Source organism: Aptenodytes patagonicus, chromosome 2 (genome assembly GCF_965638725.1).
Source record: "Aptenodytes patagonicus chromosome 2, bAptPat1.pri.cur, whole genome shotgun sequence".
NCBI classification, from domain to species: domain Eukaryota; kingdom Metazoa; phylum Chordata; class Aves; order Sphenisciformes; family Spheniscidae; genus Aptenodytes; species Aptenodytes patagonicus.
The window spans coordinates 55,226,005-55,245,732 of NC_134950.1; the positions used below are offsets into that span (position 1 = coordinate 55,226,005).

At 46.8% G+C, this 19,728-nt stretch overlaps 1 protein-coding gene across 9 annotated transcripts in view; it reads right to left on the reverse strand.

Annotated features, from left to right (window-relative positions):
- Positions 1–17,424: 17,424 nt before the first annotated feature.
- The window catches only part of DLGAP1 (DLG associated protein 1), a 435,141-nt gene continuing 432,837 nt past the window's right edge, over positions 17,425–19,728 (reverse strand). For all 9 annotated transcript variants that reach the window (XM_076329901.1, XM_076329904.1, XM_076329905.1 and 6 more), the window contains one exon: positions 17,425–18,223. In XM_076329901.1, coding sequence (XP_076186016.1) covers positions 18,014–18,223 — 210 coding nt within the window. In that variant the 3' untranslated portion in view covers positions 17,425–18,013. The remainder of the gene's footprint in view (positions 18,224–19,728) is intronic.

Genomic DNA, 19,728 nt, shown 5'->3' on the forward strand with positions numbered 1-19,728 from the left:
AAACCTTATTTTACCATGGAACAAGGAAAAAAAGGGGGGAAAAAAAAAGGCAGTATAAAGAAACAATGTGACAATATGGGCAGTTTTGCTGTTCTTGCTGGGGTGCTAAACCTAATTGGAAGGCAGCTGTGTCAAAACCCAACCTCTGCCTGAAAACGCACACTTGGATTGACTTTGAAGATGAAGGGAAGGCATTGCCATGTGTTACTGGAGACCGCGTGGCCAGCCAGGGCGTAAGTGAGCTAAGATGTATGACAAATCTATGCCAGGGAAAACGGCTCACACACAGACTTTGTCAACCTTGTTTTCATAGCTTTTGTGTCTTGTAAACAACTTGTGGCAGCTGCATGTGATAAATCTCTGTGCAGAGCAAAAATAATTACAATAGGGAGGGAATCTCGAGACTGGCGTCACTGCCTGTGTGCACGGGGTGGGGGTGGGGGCTTGTGGTATCCCACACGTCTCCTGGCTTCTGCCATGAGGTCAATGTACACATTTGTAAAACCGTTGAAGCTGCAACAGCTGGCCTCATGTGCTGTGGGGGAGGGAAGGGGTGCAGGGAGAGGCACGAAACCGGGATAACTTGCTTGGGGAGGGCAGCGCAGCCCGTCTGCAAGCTCCCCAGGCGGCCGGAGGGATGCTGCTGCCCGGGCCAGAGGGGTGCAGGCGATAACCTCACTGGAAAAGGGGCGGCGGGAGAAAGTAATCAGAAACCGGGGAGAGAGAGTGTGGGTGGTGGTGGGGAACGATCACGGTTTTTCCCTCGGAGAGGAGGCAAGCCTGCAGCGGGAAGCCCAGCCAGCAGAAGGTGTGGTGCAGCTGGAAGCCCAGGTGTACCATGACCCTGTTAAGTGTCACTTTTGTACCTACGGTATTTAGGCCATTTGCAGTTAACTGTGTGCTGCCTGTCAAAGTCTGTTTTCATTTGTCCTTTTTCTCACAGCGCTTACGCAGTTTTCTTGTTAACGCTTAAAATCTATTCCTGGAGTACTTTGTAGTTCTTTTAAAGCTCATTTGGGTTTTCTTTTTTTCTTCCTCTTCTTGGCATCTTGCAGTTGTCAACTTCCCTTCTGGCTTTTGCCAAATAGGGATTACTGGCATGAATACAGCGCATGTTCACTTTTCAGGACATTACTTGTTTTAAGTCTCTTGTTCGCCAATTGCCGGAGTTGTTACGTCTCTATTCTGTTGACGCTGGTTCAGCGGGCTCTTCTCCCGTAAACTGCAGTGTTCAGACTGAAGGAAAAGAGATTAGATTAGCCACTCTCTCTAGCAAAACGTCATTTAAAGCTGTTCCAGACATAATAATTGCATCCACGTGTTCTGTATGCAGTTCAGCATCTATTCCAGTCCCTATCATGACAATGAGTGCCTGCAGTTCTGCACACAGAAAATCACATAAAGTGATGCTAGCTATGCTACAAAGTCAAAACTCAGACTACCTTCTCCATCTAAATTTTGCACGCATTCCTGCTGACAGCTCAAAGTCATGGCATTTAGCCGTTTTGCTCACCTTTCCCTTCGAAACTGGCTTTACTTGCCTTAAAACTCCTTTTTCTTTCTGAAGCTTTCTAACGCCTTCAGCTCTGAGGCATCGAGCCTGGGACTAAAACTAGCAAGTATCACAAGTCTTGCTACACAGGCTTGCAGACTAGGGTAGCTTCCAACAACAGATAAACTGCACAGCCCTTTGTAGCACTGCAATGCTGCCTCACTGCGTAACATGAATCACAGTTCCTGAAGCTGATGCAGACATGAGTAAGTCACATCTGCCTCCCAGTTAATCCCTGTTCCACTGGATAGCAGGGTTTCTGCCAAATTTCATGTGCTTCCACTGGCAAAGTGTTGATCTTTCAGCTGCTTACACCAATGCATAATAAACCTGTAAAGATGCGCACAGCAGTGCTTTGAATTAGTGACTTAACTGGGGGGCAGGTGGCAGCTTGTGAGGGGGGTTGATTGAGTGCAGCTGACAACTATCTAACCCTGTTTATTCTTGGACAACTTCTCTGGGACCGCAGACCAGGGCTGTGGCTGCTTTCTCCAATTGCAGCCTAACCAGTGCCTGCCCTGGGTAATGAGCCCTGTCTGTAGGTGTGTAACAACGTGACCCTCTCGCAGCAAAGAACCTTTGTCTGGGCACATATAAACCCTGCACGTGGTTTTTGTTGTGAGCCTTTCATCAAATCGTTCAGTTTATGATGAAGAGGATTGGTCTGACTGCAGCGAGAGCAGGTCAATCCCAGTGCTGTGGGTTTTGCAGTAGGTACGTATGTTTGTGTGGCTTCTCCGAGTCTCTCCCTCTCTGCATCGTTGCCATGCTGCTGGGGACATACTGCCCTGGCAAGTGTTCCTGGAGCTCCTCCATCGGTGACGTTTCATGGGTTTGCAGAGCTCAGCTTCTTTTTGAGAATATTCATTTTTATCAGCAGTAAGGAAATAATTCCCAATGGTGAGGCCTCTAAGTTTTACCAGTATAGTATTTAATTAAATATACAGAAAATGTTTGGCCCCACCTCTGAAGTCCCTACAGCCTAATAGCTCTTTGGGAAATGATGTGTCATACACTTCAAGCTTGCTGCTGCTTCCTCCCCTACAAACAAACACTTAGGGCCAGAGCAGCTTACATTAGGGATAAACCCTTCAGTTTCTTTAACTGATGTGCCCTATCTAATTTCAGCATAAAACTGAGCATTCTTTCCTATCTCAGCTTTGCCTCTAGTATCCTAGGTCTTTTGCAGGAGCAAAATTTTTTCTGTTGATTGGTGCATAGACTTTAGTGCTTGGCTGGGGGCTTTCGGTCTTTTGACCTCTCCTTTAGAAGCTCTTGATGGAAAAGACAATCTTGATCGTAATTTACCACCAGCTGATAGATTTTACCAGGACACTATATACATTTGTATACGTGTGTATGTATATACATACTAGTAAGGGCACCATATATATATGGTCCTGGTATTTTTTTATATATATATAAAAAACAAAAATCACTTGACCTACTGTGGGAAGAACATGATGTCCTCCAGCTTGCTTTTATGAATTTGTGTAGCTTGTCTTGGAAATTGTTCTGGATAGCGGACACATAACTGATGGTAAGGATCACAACAGTTTTGTAATTTTCCTGAGTAAGCGTTCAGCTGTTTTGCCAGAGCCTGTAATTTCACTTCCTTTTCTAGCCTGCAATGTTCTGATTGCCTGACCTTGTGCCGAATGTCTTATTTTGTTTTCTTTTGTACTTCTAGTCTCATTCCTTGTTTGAACTCTCCCTCTATCATCTCTCTCCCTGTTTGACTTGAGAATGCTTACATAATAATATCATGCAGAGTCCATTTAACTAGGTTAGAGACTATTTTGACTAGTTTTGTACTGTTTTGAAAGTCATCTGATCCTTGCTACCCCACTAAACTAACCACAACAGCAAATCTTGCTCTGATACAAACAAACCAACTTCTGTTCATGAGAGAAAGCACATCTTCCCTGTGTAGATAGCTTGGCTTTTTTCGAACTTCTGCTTTCTGTGATGTGACAGGGGTAAGCCGAAGAGAGAAGCAATTAGTAATAAAATCCATCGGGCATTTTTAGAAACAGAAGGATTGTTTTTAGTTTCAAGTCACTGGCGTTTCTGGTTTCAGCATGCAGTCCTGGCTCTGCTGCTACAGGCCTTCCCTAGGTGGATGTCCCACCAGATGAGGTGTGAAGCAGACATTCCTCTGCCAACCTTGACTAAAAGGTTAGTTCAGGTTATCGTATTAAACACTACTTAGGCAGTTGCTGCTGTAACTCATTCTTCGTGTTAAACTCAGCTGGCTTGCGTTCAGCCAAGGTATTTCCAGTGATGTGCTGCCAGCTTTCTCCAAGGGCTTCCTCAAAAGCCTTTCTTTCTTACCTGGTGATACATGGAAAAACCCTCCTGTAAATATCTCCTTTTAGCGTATAGAATTACATCTGCAAAGCACATACCCTTGTAAAGCTACCAGTCCCTCCACCTCCCTTCCTCTACCAAACCAGGCCTCCTTGACCCCCTGCTCCCTCTGTCCTGCCACAAGCAGCTTCAGCCAACTCCATCTCCTTGCCTGCTGGGACTTGCCACAGTATCAGCTGCCCTGGCCCTGGGAGGGTGGCTCCGAGTTTCTGGAGGCTGCTCAGATGCAGGCGGCCTCCTTCATTGCCTGGTGAGTAAAATAACAGATGTGCTCTGGGTCTTTGAGAGACACCTGGTCTTATTTCTCGCCTACTGTGTCCGTGACACTTGGGGCAGGGTAGAATGTCCCGGTCACCCTCTGAAAGGAGAGTGGCATCCCCTACCATCTCTTTGGACCCTAGGAGGAGGTGGTGGGAACACGGGCATACAGGTCTCTCCGTGGGAGAGTTCCCACTCAGTCCTGCAACACCTTAGTCCTTCACCTGGATGCGAGCATGGGAGCGGTGGAAGTGGTGCAGGTCCCCAGGTCAGAAGGGTGCTGGTGGTCTTGGGGAGGGCAGCACACAAAGCCCAGCTGGGGAGTACACCAACAGCCAGCACCACTCCCTGAGCTTCCTCTGATGTGGCAACTTGAATTTAAATAAGCAGCATGCATGGAGGTTTGGGGAGTGGCATCATTTTCCCTCCTATTTACGCTGATAAGCAACAGGTATTTCCACTGTAAGAAATTTCATTTCCTTTCCTTTCAAACGTAGTGATACAGAAGCTCAGGTTTCCTTCCACAGGGTTGGAGGCATGAGGAGGGGAGTGTGGACCAGCTGATGCCTATGTTAGCCAGACTCTCCCCATCTAGCAAAGCAACTCATCGGTGGCACGACCCTACTGCTCCGTGATGCTTTTTGAACTCAGAAGGAGCTTGATTTTGGATCCTCTACTTACCTGAAGATTTGCCTTTAATCCTCGCCTTACGTCAGCCCTCTTCCGCGTTTGCTAGCCGGTCTGGGCTGAAGTGGGCTGCCCCGGACGCCTTCCCCAGCGCCTGCGGGCTCCCTTGGCAGTGTACGGGGAGCTGCCGTTGCAGAGCTGGAGCTGCTCTCTCCACCTGGGGCTAATTATGCACTGCTTCCTCTCCAGCTGCCAGGGGCCTGGACGGAGAGCAGGGAAATGACATGTGAGGCGCTCGGAAAAGCCGCAGCCCGGCCCTCGGTGCCTCGACCCTTTCTGCCATTGAAGGAAGAGCTGGCTGAGCCTCCCTCCCTGCGGGACGCGCTTCCTGCCCTAGGAAATCCCCTGCTGCAAGGCAGACGGGGAGACCCACCGTGGGGATTTTAAACTGCGGCCAGTCAGCGCTGGCTGGGTACAGGACGAGAGCTACAGGTTTTGAGAAAGCCCTAATGAACCTTTCGACTATGCGTAAGAAAAAATAAATAATCCTTCCTGCTCCCCAGCTATGTAGTTTGCCCAAACTCGCTTCCCTGGGACACCTCAGAGTTTGATCTTTAAGAAATGATATCTAAAAAGCCCACATGTAAAAACTTAACTGTTCCAGCGATAGGATCATAATCTGCCTTTGATCCCATAAATTGTTGAACCACAACTCTATCCGTTGCCCAAGGATTGCAGGAAATGTACACAGGCTTATGCAAATTTCTAGGAGAGGGAATGTTTTGCAGGGCTGGAGGTGGGGGGAAGATGTCTCTTGCTGCAGCTCTCAGTTTCTGGGTTGCAGCTGAATAGTTGGGCAGTCCTGACGCTCTCCTGTGTCGCACTGCTGCCAGTTCCCACGGCTTCTACCCCTCGCTGCTCGCAGCCCAGTTGTGCAAGCCTGGAGCGGCGAGATATTTCCAGAGCTCTTCTCATGTACGCCAGTGGCATTTACAAGCAGAGTCTGCGAGCTGGGTCCTTTGGTTGCATTTTTCTCCAAACAGCCACAGCGACTGCAATGTTTATGTTTTGCCTCTAAATCCCCCATGACTTTTGCTGGTTGGGGATATTTGCACAGGGGTGGGTGAATCTGATGGTAAGAGACAAAACAATTTATTTGGGAACCTTGAGGGGAGCCAAGGCTGCGCCGGAGCCCAACCAAGGCAGAACGCAGCAAGAACACAGCGGGGGCACAGCCTGCAGCTGGGAAGCTGTCAGGCAGGACTTTAATTTTGTGTAAAATGTGAATTTTCCTCTTTCCCAGACTTGTAAAAGAATACTCAAACCCTTGTAAAGAGGCAGGTTGGGTGTAGTGTGGGAGTACGTCCATCACCACATTCGAAACAACTCTGTTTTACATCCGAACACTGGCTCAGGGTAGCAGATCCTGCTAAAAAATAAAAATAGAGATCCCTTGATTCCTTCTCCATTCTTTCTTGTTTTTTGGGTTTGTTTTTTTTTTGGGGGGTATGTAAGCCAAGTGACATGACACTGGACTTTGGTACTTCACCTGATTTACTTTAATTTGCATGTTGAAGCAAGCTGTCAAAGGGCAGGATGAGCCGTCCATCGCTCAGCCGCCCTGGCAGGACTCCCCTGGCAGCCATGCCGCGGTGCCGTGCTGTGCCAGGGGAGGCCGTGCTGCATCCAGAGCACGGCCCGGCATTTATCGTAAGCCGTGTGTGCCACGCAGACCTGCACAGGGCTGCGCAGACCAGAATGTAGGGCAGCGCTGCCTCAGCTGGGCACGAGTTTGTTTTGCTGTTTCTGTTTGTTTTTTTCACCTCGGTGATAATTCTTACCCAATGCGCGATCTCTGCTCTGTGTGCTTTACTACTCCTTGTGATAATCAAAATCCGGCCCTGAACTTTTTCACTACAAAGGAAACAAGAACTTTGCCCTACCGGCTGTTCACAGGGTGTCTGGCAGTGCAACAGCCTTTTCTCACATGCAAGAAGCCCCAAAGTCTGTGGAAATCAAGGTTATGCTGATGGCAGAGCACTTACTGGTTTTTCACCGGCGTGGGTGGAGATCAGGCACTTTGACGTGACCTGAGATTTCTGGTGTCAACCTCCTCTTAAAAAAGAGAAGACACCCAACCGGTCAGTGGAAACAAACCTATAAACGCCAGGATCGCCAATAACGTGCCGTATACGGCTCAAAGTGCAACCTGTGATGGGCAAGTGCTGAAACATTAACCAGACCTTGGGACATCGTCTGTAGTTGCCGCTCGGTGCCCACGCCATCGCTCCCAGGAGCGGGGAACGAGGGCTGCATGCACTATTATTACTCTGTGCGGAGAAAGGGTGCAGCGGTGTTTGCACAGTGTGGACGGAAGCGCTGGCGGTGGCCCCGAAGCGTTGTGTGTACAGCGGTGGGGGCAAGCAATAGAAAGGTACAAGCTTCCCTGTGCGGGGAAGAGGGAGAGGCTGAGAGCTTAAATCTCAGTTTCTGGCTCTTGTTGAAGTGCTCTGGCAAGCAACGCGGTGGTGGCGGTGGTGTGAGGCCATCCCTCCACGTGCACTCCCATGTTTGCAGGTATAACCTGCCTGTGGGTGAAACCCCTGACTCTAAGACTCCCTCTGCCCCCAATGAGGTAAGGCTTGTGGGAAGAAAAAATATCATTTATGAAATTGAGGGCTGCAATGGCAGGGGAAAAGGGGAATGCTAGAGATGCTTCTGGGCCCACACCTCAGATGGTTTCGGTCTGGGTGGTGTTTTGGTGGTGTTTTTTTTTTTTAACACTGTTGAGCCGTCCTGGAGATCAGGCGAGGAGATACAAGGAACCAGAAAGCGTTTCTGAGTGCACGAGTGTTGTAATCACATTACTGCTCCCTGAGCTCAGCTGACACGGGAGACCGGTAAACATCTCCCACTGCCCGGGTAGGTGACAGTACATAAATCTTCAGAGCACCCTGAGGAATAACAAGTCTTTTGCAACTTTGCCTTTGAACTCTGAAGGAGTTGTGCGTGCATGATGGATGGCGGCGGCGCCTGGCCGTACTCCGAGGGGCAGCGCAGCTCCTGACTCCCTTGCAGAGGTTTCATCCTCACCTGGAGGAAGGGTATAGCCAGGCTGTGCGCCAGTGCCGACACTCGCAGCTGTAGAAACTGTCATTTCCTTTCCAAACACCAGCACCCTCAGCAAGGCGCTTGCAGCCGCCTTGCACGCTTGGTGTCGGGCCAAAAGCCATTCCTATAGCATCTGCTCATACTATATACATGTGTAATGTTAACTTACCTGACGTGGGTTTCTCCACAGCCACTACCACATATCCGTGTCTTATCAGTGTGGTGGCTGTGGGAGCAGCCTCTTCCATTAAGGCTTAGAGTGAGTTTACCTGACAGCGTGTCCCTGTTCAGGAGCAGCAGACCGATGCCTTGCCCTGCTCGTGCTGAATCACTGTTACCTGGCAAGGGTCTGGGAACCGTGAGATCGTATTTTATTATAGTATATTACAGCTGCAGAAAAAAGTATTGGATTTTGGGTTTATATCAAAAGACTAATTCTTGGTCAGGATGATAAAGCCTTTAGATGTAGGACTTTGCCTTCACGGCTCTTTGTAAAGTAATTGCTCTCCTAGCAGTGGCAAAAGAAAGGACATGCTCATTTATGACGCTTTAAATCATACAGTTCATTTCCAAAGACAAATAACAAAATCGAGGCAGAGAGCTCTGGTGCAGGGCTCCGTCTTGGATTGTAAACACTGCAAGACAGAAACCATCAATATTTGCACAGTGTTCAGCCCAGCACAAGCACAGCTTCTCTAGTTGGGGCTTTGGAGGCACGCTAATAGGGATATTAAATCACACTGAATACCTTCTTACGACATTTACAGTTTAACAATAACTGTGCATGCGTGTGCCCAGGACTGTGGATTGTGACCGTGCGGTGGCGGAACCAGAAAACCCGCGATGAGGCCAAGCGTTGCGATATGGCCCCCCGCTCATCCCGCGCTCTGCTTATCACGCGTGCGCTGCGGTGGCTGGGACCCTTTCAGGTGCTGTCAATATTCATCAGAAGCAACTTCTTAGAAGGAGCGATGTGAGAGTAAGTGCGTTACTGTGTGAGCTGTCACCAGATGTGCCAAGGACTGTGGATTGAAAAGGCAGGGGGGAAAAAAAGCATTAAAAATACCATTGCCATGTTGCCCTCTGGGCTTACACAAATGTGACACAGAGAAGAATTAGACTTTTGCAGTTTCATGTTTCCTTGACCTTTTAAGAGAGGAAGAAAAAAACGGATCCAACTTCTGCTCCCAGTTATAATGCTGGAAGTCCAGAGCAAATATAATACACTGGCTCCTGAGGTGTGAGAGCAGAGTTTCATGTTGTCTATTGAAAAATCAGAGAGAGAGAGAGAGCTGAAGTGTAAAGATAACTGAACAAAAGCTGGATGAGTTGAAAGCTAAAACTCTGTCCCAGGTGAGTGTAATTATTGGTGTTCAAGGAGATTCGTCCACCCTGCTCTGGTGGGATTTCTGACTTGGCATCAGTGCAAGGTAAAGCAGAAAACACATGGCTCCTACAGCACAATGTCCTCTTACCGTATAGGTGAGGGACGTGCCACGAGGGAAGGTTCCCAGACAGCAGCACCTCAGCTGACAGACCCTGGCAGTGGTGGCTGTGGCTAACGCACGTGGCAGAGATGCTGTGACAGCACCCGCATCGTGCTCGCTTGACACTTGGGAAAGCCTTGGACCATTAGCGTTAAGCTCACGCGTACTATTTGACATGAAAACATTTCCAGTTAAAAATAATTTCAGAATATTGTTATATTGGCTCATGCAACTGTTGACAAACAAAATCTGCTTGGATTACACTTTAATGACAAACTCTGCATGTTTCAACAGGTTTTCTTTGTTTTGGCTTGGTTTCCTGATTTTATTCCCCACCTTCTACTAAGAAATATTTTAGCTCAGAGAGGACAAATACGGAGGGTGGGCTGCTTCCTACCTGAAATCTCAGCATTGCCTGGGAGAAGCTGATCGACACGAATCATTGCAATGAATGCGGTACTGCACACAAGTAGCTTTTTTCCCCTTTTGTATACAAGCACCAGGCTACTAAGCAAAGGACGAGAAATGTGTGGAGTACACCACAGTGCGCTAATATATGGCTGGGTTCCCAGGTCCATGTACATTCTTGCAGACAGGCTGCAGTTGTCATGATGCTAGTGCCAGGAAAGATGTAAACAAAAGGAAACCTCTCATTGTCAGCTGAAGCATTAGGTTAGTAACACAAAAGAGTACTTCATAGTGTCTTTCAGACTGATACATGCTATCTATTTATCAAAGATGCTATTTGCTGTATGTAGTCATACGGCTTCATCGACGTAAGTCACCGGTTTTTACATTTTTTAAAATCACAGCAGTATTTACTGTGGTGAGTCAGGGCAGTGAGCAAGGTCATAGGGTCCTCTAGCATAGGATCTCGACTTAAAAATTCAGGTGTTTTAGGCGTAGCTCATTCACTCGGAGGTTGACAAAGGGACATGTTTCCATTGAAGCTCCTAAAGGTTCATCTTTATGCCTCGGCTAAATTTCACAGCTGGCAATTAGCCTGGGGTGAAGTCTCCTTTCTCTCCCAACACTGTAAATGCAACTGTGGAACTTCACTAAAAATCCAGCACTGCCGTTTATGCTGGATTAAAACAGTTGCTAGCGAGAGGAAAGCAACTTTCACCCTTTCACCCTTTCAAACTATTCTTTCCCACCACGAAGGCTTACTTCACAGAAGAAAAAAAAATGAACTGACCTGGGTTACTTTTGGGTTACGTTATTTGTGTTAAATCCCCGCCACGTTCCCCTAGAGTGAGCGTCATTTCAGTAGCGCTTGACAAAGCCCTGCCCCGTGCGAGACCCCGTGTTGCTCAGGGACTTGCATCTCCCCGGCCCTCAGCTGGGGGCCCAGGGGCTCCTCGAGGGCATGATGCTGCCCCGGCACATCATGTAAATTGTGGTTATGGTGGCACTGATGCACTGGGAAGGGATGTCAGATATTTAGAAAATATTTAACGAAACGTTGCTCCCAGATGGGAAGGAATCTCCCCCTTCAGCTGTTGCTACAGATAGCGACAGGTCACCGATGAACTTGTTGCAGCTTTAATGGTGGTATCCAGGCTCTTCTGCCAAGTCCCTCTCCTTCCTCCCGCTTTCCTCCTTCCCTAGGGCCACTGGTGGCACTCCCTGTTTCAGCTCTTGGTACCACGGCCCGTGCTCTCAGTGCTCATTTCACCCCAGTACCACAGCATGGCAAAATGCCATCGCAGCTTTGGTGCGCTGTCTGTGAGCTGCCTGATGGGTACCAATTTTTTCCCTTTCACTGTCAATTATTGTGTGCAGAGGTGAGGAATGACACATACTTAAGTGCATCAGTTGTTTCTATTTCCCCGCCTCAGGCCCAGCATAACCATGATTTGCCAGAACTATCGACAAATTGAAGAAGTTTCAGTATTGTTTTTTTTTTCAGGTGGTAGGAAAGTTTTCTTCCCAAGATTGGCAAAACAACCGCAGCACAGTGAGTTGTTATTGCGAACACTTATTCCAAATAAAAGGCAAAAAGAACATGCTATAAGATGACAAATAACATAGCCCAACTCGTGCAATGCATTAACATCTCAGTGCTACACACTTTGTGCAGCGCGCACAGCAAAAGCAGGGATGATCACGGTTCTGGTTCAAGTACTGCAGCAATCCATCGCTGAACACATGCTCACTGAGTGATTCCAGATTGCAGTTTTGAGCACCGATAGCCAGTACAATAGGAAAGAAATAAACCATACTATTTTAAGGACATGACTGATAATTCTCTAGTTAAAAGCCAGGGATAGGCCAGGCATTCCCACTGGGGAAATAGGTTAGTTACATCGGAAGGCGTTACCTTTTGCTATTTAACATCTCAGCTCCCTAGTTACCGTCTCCACAGATGTTTGCCTTAGCACACGGTTGTTTACCCAAGTGACTTATCTTACCTTGGTGAGACATTTGATACCCGTAAAACATCCATCACACTCTGTACTACTGCTTTTCTTTAACTCCAGGCAAGGCCCGCCCCTTTGCCCGAACCTTTGACAGTTTTGAGACGTGGCAGAGCGTCGTCATCAGTGTGGCTCTGGGGCCGTGTGGCGTTTGCCTTCTCCGGGGGCTCCGCAATGCTTCAGTATTTCTCCTTTTTGAATAGAGCTGGCAAAATCCGTAATTGCTTCCATTCTGCTTGGCTAAAAATGAGGAAAAGCCCGGCACCCTGCCACGGGGATTGTTCAGCGCAGAGTCGATACGATGAAGGCCTCTGCACCAGGAGTTGCCCATAATAGGTGGTGGCAATGTCACAGCTCAGCTTGTTTTTTAATATATCTCTTTTTTTTTCTCCTTTCATGTGTTGTTTTTTTTTCCCCCTGGGTGGAGCACAACCGGGGAGGTGATGACTTACCTGCCACAGCTCGGTAGATCGCAATCTGGAACTGACAGAGTGTTAACACAATGCCCCAGCAGAGCTTTTCTGTCTCTAATTTCTATGATTATGTTGTTACCGGATCAGTGAAGACAACCATGAAAAACACAATTACCAGGAAGCCCTGTTCCTTTCCTCGTCCCTTTGTCTCGCTGCGGATCGGGCGTGTGACTCACAGAGCAATAGAGGACCTGCTGTATTCGCCCGCGCTACTGAAAAGGGTGCTGCCCGCCGATGGGACCCAAGCGTGGGAAAGCCTGACCGCTGGCTGAAGAGGCCAGTCACCTCATGTTTTGCAGCGGGCATCCAAATGCATCCTAATGAGTCAAGTGATAGCAGCTACCTGCTCCTGCTACAACGGCAGCCGAGCAGCAGCGCAGAAGAGGGGCTGTAAAAACCTCCCCGCCGCCTACGGAAGCACGGGGAAGGGAAGATGGTTGTGAATGAGCTTGCCGTGGCAGGACAGCAATTTTTTTTAGGTCACTGGCATAGCATCAGACTAAAGGGAAGGGGGATGAGTATGTTTTGACCGTGGGTGCTGGTCCCAGGTTTGCTCGGTGCAAGCCCACCTGTGCATCGCAGGCTGGTGGGGCTGACCCGACCCCATTATGTGACACATAGTGGGAAAGGAGAACTTCACTTGTTGACTGCACTCCAAATCATATATAAACCTAAGACTCCAACGACAAATGCCAATAGCAGCAGAGCAGCTGATGTTTTTATTATTAATTGCTGTAAAAAATGTCAGCTGAAAGTCAACACCAACTCTCAACAGATCTGATAGGCGAGCATGCTCCAAACTGACAGTTGAAATGTATTGTTTGCCTATTGCGTGCTGCAAAAATAAATGTCTAGCAGGAGAGAACAGACTTCGGCAAACAAACTGACAACAAGCTATGCCTGTGGGGAAGGCTCATGATTTGATCTGGAAGGGAACATTGAGTATAAACAGGGATAAAGTCTACCTTAAGCATGCATGAAAGGCAGGGCTATGAGCCATGGTTTGGACTTCTTCGTTCTTCTGACGGAGAACAGCTTGAAGCATACCTGCTATTTTATGCCCTCTGATCTATTGTCATTACAAAAAGATACCAGCCACCTCAGAAAGGTTTTTAAATAATAAAACATTTTTTTTTCCCCATCCCTGGTGTATCAGTTTATCAGTGACCAAGAAGAACATAAATTCCAGCAGATGAAGAGAAATCCCTTCATCTCAGTGGTAATAAACCTTTAAGCAGAAGTTTCCCTGCCTATAGGTCCCTGGCACAAATCTTTCTGATCTTCCTGTGCTGAGGGACTAAACGTGGGCAAACGGTATGTGGCGCAGCACTGGCATGCTATTGATATAACTGAATCAGAATCCGTTTAAATGGTGGTATAGCCATGAACGACATCATCCGGGACGTATTTCTGTGGGGTTTGGTGACTGTCTTTATTTCACGTACAGGGCAAAATGCAGTCTGGAAGCAGGACTCCAGTGAAGGAAAAGTCAGCTATCTCTACCAGGGGTCTCTTTCGCTGCGCCCCCACCCTCCCCCCGCCCCCGAGTTTCAGCCATCACCGGAGATAAGCACAAGATGAGGGGAACCAGCGCGGGGAGGGGGGGGAGAAACAGGCTGGGGGTTTCTCGCTGCTTCCTTTGAAGTCACCAGTGTAACTCCTGACATCTTCAGTGGGGTTTGGCTGGGCTCCGTGCAGAAGCGCCTTTGAAGATTTTGGTAAGGCTCAAGGCCTTGATCACGGCAACGTTTACACCTGTGAGTAACTCTGTGCAGAAGAGCCCTTCCAGGGCGCTCAGCGGGACTCTTCGTATGAGGCTTTGCAGGATCGGTCTTAAGCAATGAGTGCTTAAGAGGAGCATTCTGCTTGTCGTGCTTTTATCCTTGACCACATCAAATGAAACGCCTTGGCAGTTCTGGGAGAACAAATTTGCATTGAAAACCCACAGCTCTTACAAGCAGTGCATTAATTATTTTATTAATTTGCTCTTTTTACATTATGGGAAACATTCATCTATTTACATTTTCCTGTCCACACACAAACTAGATAGATAATCCTATGGAAACCCAAATCGTTAAGCCATAAAAACACTCTCCTCTGTCTAAAGGCTTTCAAACTTGTGTCTTTTGTTTCAAATCAAAAACATTTTTAAAATCACATTTGGGAAGGCAGGTAGGCCAGTGATTAACATTCCAGTTACTTAAAATATGCATTTGACCATTTTCCTGAAAAAAAACCCCAAACCAAAAACCCAATAAATTCACAAAGATACAGTTTAAATTAAAGTGATAGTGCACATCAAAGCATTAAGGGAACACCAATAAATAAACTGAAATATATTACAAATAAATTATTTCTATTTACCTTTTCAAATATTAAAAATCTTTAATCCATTTCTTCATCTTTCTTTACAAAAAGATTATGAGAATTTTATGGAAACATCTGCAAAAAATATAATAAATACCTTTTTTTTTTTTAACTTTTGAAGCAGGAGACAAAAACAACCCTTTCTAAAATTTCCCCCAAGGAAAAAAAAAGCAATACTTTAGTCCCAAAGTGAAACAGAATATAGGCATTTTTAATATACACTGGGCAGGTTAGACTAAAAACAGTTACAAATTATACTAAAACAGATGATAGAGCAAATACACTAGCATTAGTGTCGGTAAATGAGTCGAGTGGTTAACTAGTGGCATTCTAGGGGCAGAATTATTCTATTTTATAGTTCTTGGTCTTGGTTGTATTTTTAATATTTTATTAAAAAACTAAGCAAGCATTATAATACCCTCTTCAGCGCCAAATGAACTAACAGGCATTCAGCTAAGAATAGATTCATTTAAAATAGATACGAAAAATATTCTATGATATACAAATACAATAATTCATAATGTACAAGACTAGATAGTCTTCGTTGTTCTGCTTTTTTAGGGGGAAACTTGCTGGATATAAATTTCTGTAGCCACTTGTCAACCAAAGTCTTAACTCATCTTTCATAAAACGTTCACAAAACTAAATAATTCTGCGACACAGTTGTGAATGTGGACTCTCACCTGGATACTGCTTTGAATATTTCAGTACAAATGAGTTCCAAATAATTAATACTTCCTATGACTATATATGCTCAAAAGTGGCAGTTGGCACTATTACATACTGCAAACACGGTGATGTTTCATTGCTGCTAAAAGTTAAACGCAGTGTTTCAAAACTAGCAAATACACTGGTATTCAAACGCTTAGAGGGTCAAACCTTTCAAAGCTCCTGTAACACAAAGCACTCTAGGGTTACACTGGATTTCTGATTACTCTAGTTAAAAGTCTTCTACGTATTAAATTATTAGCCCTTATCTTGTAAACCACAGCAGTAAATATTTGTGCCCTGTTTATAAAGACATAGCTCAGATATCAATGGCTTTGAGAGGTAGCAAATTCTCTAGTGGTTTTAGTATGCTCTCATGAAAATACTTGGTGCCAGAACCTATCACCTCTCCTATTTTCTTGAATAAAATTAAATTAGCACCTGGCTATGATGTCGTAGGAAAAGAAGCTGTCTGGCATGATCTCGATGAATAGTTTTAGCAAGAGCTCAACTTCTTGATGATGATTTTAAATGCTTTTTAAATGCAAGCTGCAGAATTGCACCACCCGTGCAGTGGGACTTTTCGTGAGTTGGACCGTCCATAGAAGTTTAACAGCTACGGACACAGGCAGCCAGCGCTGGTGTGTGTCAATGGCTGCACCCTGTGCCCCTCCATGGGGGGGGCTGTCCCTGCCCCTGCTCCCGTTGGGAGCAGAAATCAGCCTGCCTTCCTCTCCCGCATAGCCCTGCCCTGGCAGCCAGGGCGAAGAGCATGCAGGGACCAGCGGAGGGGTCCGGAAAGCATCACCGCGGGGCCGCGCGCACACCGGGGGCCACACAGCCCTCCTCTGCCCCGGACCAGCCCCATCATCCAAACCAGCTCACGCTAATTCTGCTTTCAGCAGCACGTGCCAGCTAGGCACGCGTGTGCGCACACACAGACTCACACGCACACACACGCACAACCTGCTTTCGGCAACATGCCTGACATAGCTTTCCTAATGTTGGCACAAGAGGTTTCGGTAGCGGCGTGGTCAGCGTCGTTCCCTGTCAGAGGAGGTGGAGGACAAGCTCCTGCCTCAGCTTGGGGGTGGCTGGGGGGGACAGACACTCAGGGGCTGGCCTCTCACGCTCCTCTCCAGCCCCATTGTCTGCCATTTCCCCCCAGTATTAATGAGCTACTTGGGATGCATATTTTTCGTGATTGCAAAACAACGGCAGAAGCCAGGGTAGGAAGGCTTGTCGTGAAAAAAAACTAAGTTCATATCGATCCCGTAACTTGTGAAAAATACTTTATTGTTCTTCTTCAAATGGGTATTTTATACTATTAAGAGGAGGCTGAATTAGAAACTTACTCCTAGATATGGACCGTTCGGTGATAAGCAGTCCGACCAGTAGCATACAACAGGCTGTGGACAGAGCAAAGCAAGCCTGGCCTGGAAAAGCATCAGAGGCTCCATGTGCAGCAATTCGCCTACAGGTGTCCATGTGTGGCTGCGTGGACGTGTGAGATCGGACGGTCCCACCGAGATTAAGACATCAACAAAACCAAGCTTTTTTTCTTTTTTCTTTTTTTTTTAACCAATATAATCCATACAATACAATACAAGAGGAATTGACAATACAGTACAATTTTAAAAATTCTTAATACTTGGACAAGAAAATCCTTCTTTTATATTATCTCTTCAACTGTCATTGCTTCTTATCTCCTTCCTTTTCACTCTTTTATTGCCTTTCAAAATAGATTATTTCCCTGGAAGATCGAATTTACAATCTTCTGCTGATTGAAATGTTTAAGTAGTGACTGATGAAATAAAAATGAGGCAGTTTGTGCAGCTGTGAGTGTGCAGGTATCTTTCCACAGGATCTTTTCTATCCCTCGCCATCTCACCTGTGGGATATACTTCCACTTTTTCACCCCCACAGAACTGTGTTTCTTCTCTCCCCCTCCCCACTCCCGCCCCAGCCCCCTCCCCTTGTGTGAATCCTTAAATTCAGGTGAGAAGGTGTGATTCGGAGGTTTAGAATAAAGTGCGCCATCTGCTTTAAAAAAAACAGTAATAAAAAGAAGGGAATCCGAGTCATAGCTCCTTTCATCTTTTGTGAGGAAGACGGCAGAGTCCGAAAGGATCACCCTGCATGACTGAAATTTCCAAAGTCCCCTACAGTTTGATATTGCTGTACACTGGGTAACAGACTAGCTTTAGGTCAACTAAAGATCATGAGTAAGTTAAACGGAGCATCTACTGTACAGGTGCGCGGGTGTGTGGAAGTCTGAGCGCTGCGTTTATTTGTTTCAAACAGAAAAAAAAAGGATCGTACTCGTTTACATGAGGCAAAGTGGCAGCATCAGTACATGTGACAAAGCATCGTGATGACATGGGCGAACCTTCAGAAAGCAAGGGTGATTAGAGGACATCTCTCGGAGGACCGACAACTACGCCACGGCAGTGGAGTTCACTGGGAGCATCAGGGCGGCTGTGTACAGAGAGAGGGGAGGGGGAGAGAAGGGGAGAGAGAGCGAGAGAGAGGAGGAGGAGGAGGTACAAATACTTCGTGGTGACCTTGAGCAGGAGCCTAGAGGGGCAGATTATACATGAGGCTTGTCTTGCCAGAGAGAGTCCTCCCAGTTGGATCCCTTCATAGCCTGGTCTGGGCTTCGGGGATGTATATCTCAATGCTTTCGGCGCTCTCGGTAGCTGAGTTCTGGCGGACCGATGCAGCGCGCTTGGCAGCCATCAGCCGTTTCCGGGCCTCTTGACGCTGCGAGCTTTCCAGAGAGCGTTCTCGTATGAGTGGCACCTGACCTTTCGATGGCTTCTTTGGCACTGGAGGAGGGACCCTTCTCTCCTGATCAAAGCAGAAGGTTAATGGCATTATACAGCTTCTCAGGGAAAGGCGGGAAAAACTAGGATACGTCAGTAGTTAGAACACACATTTTACCTAAGGTTTGTTAGCTCTTATCTGCCTTTCTGTCTTCAGTGAACTGGCTTTTGTGCTCAAGGGTTCATAAACATAGGGCAAGGGCAAAGGGGAGGGGAGGGCCGGCCGCAGTGCTACTTCTCCTCAGGGACGGTGCGTGTGAAACGCCCGGCGCTGCCAGGGCCGAGACCCCCACCGCTAACCGCTTAGTGTGGCTCCCCGGGGCGGGGGGGATCCAGGCGTCTCCTCCTGGTGCCAGGGACTAGAAAGGAGAGCATCTCGGACACGGCCTCCCGCCGCCAGCGCAGCCGCGTGCAGCTGGGGAGCGAACGCCGCTCTCGGCAGAGGAACTCTGGAGAGCCCCAACTCCTGGGCCACCCCCTTCTATACGTGCATAACGCTAGGCGCTCTTGCAACACGGAGGTACCGTGGCTTTGGCGTTCCCAAATGCAGATGGGAACTAGCTGCCTGCAGCTGGTGCATCAGAATAAATATTTAAAAAACCCACCATATATTTATGTATATATTTTATAGTGGCTTAATGGCTGCTCAAAAATCCCACACTTTGGGTCTCACTGTGCAAGCTCATAAACTCTAGCCTCCTGCTAAATAGGCATGACAAGCTACAGTCAGCTAGAAATAGAAAAAAATGGTAGGAAAAACTTAAAAACCATTAAGAGAACATGCATTAATCATCACAGTGGCAGCTAGCTCCTGATACACGATCAACAAGGAGGACTTTTATGTATATCCTGGTGCATGTACACACACACAAAAACCCAAAAAAACCCTCAGAGAAGGATCTCTCCCGAAAAAGAAAAGTGTATTCAGGTCTGAATTTCAGGCGGCCACAAAGACTTTGTCAAGTTAATTAGATTGTCTTTTAAGTTACATCCCCTTCCAACTGTGAACACGGTCTCTGAGTGAAGGGATTTTATCGCACTACAAAGGTTCCATTCTGCCCTTTTGCTTTCTCTCATGCTGCTCGCAACAGCTTCCACGGCTCGAAATATAAAGGTGCTTAGTTACACTTATTCATACTTTGCTTTTTCTCTCCATCCAAGGATTAATCTATGCTGCTTAAAAAGGGCTCAGTGGCAAAGGCCAAAGGCAACTGCAAATATCAATTCCACAGAAAGTTTTTTCTTCTTTTTTTTTTTTTAATCCTTTTTAAGAAAGGAGATGATCTGTTTCATCTAAAATCATAGACAAATGCTGTTGAAACAGGAACACAGTCAGTGTAATTCTTTAAAATCTTTACCTTCCTACTGTAGGTCCCTTTCTTCAGCACTACTTAACTTCCTTTAACCCGTTATAGTCTTCTTTTTGTTGGAAACTCTTTGAAATGTTTTTCAGAAGCAAAGAAAAGGCACATTTTTTTTAAGGAAAGCTCTCGTTCCTTACTGCTGCAATTGCAAACACTCGGCCTACCC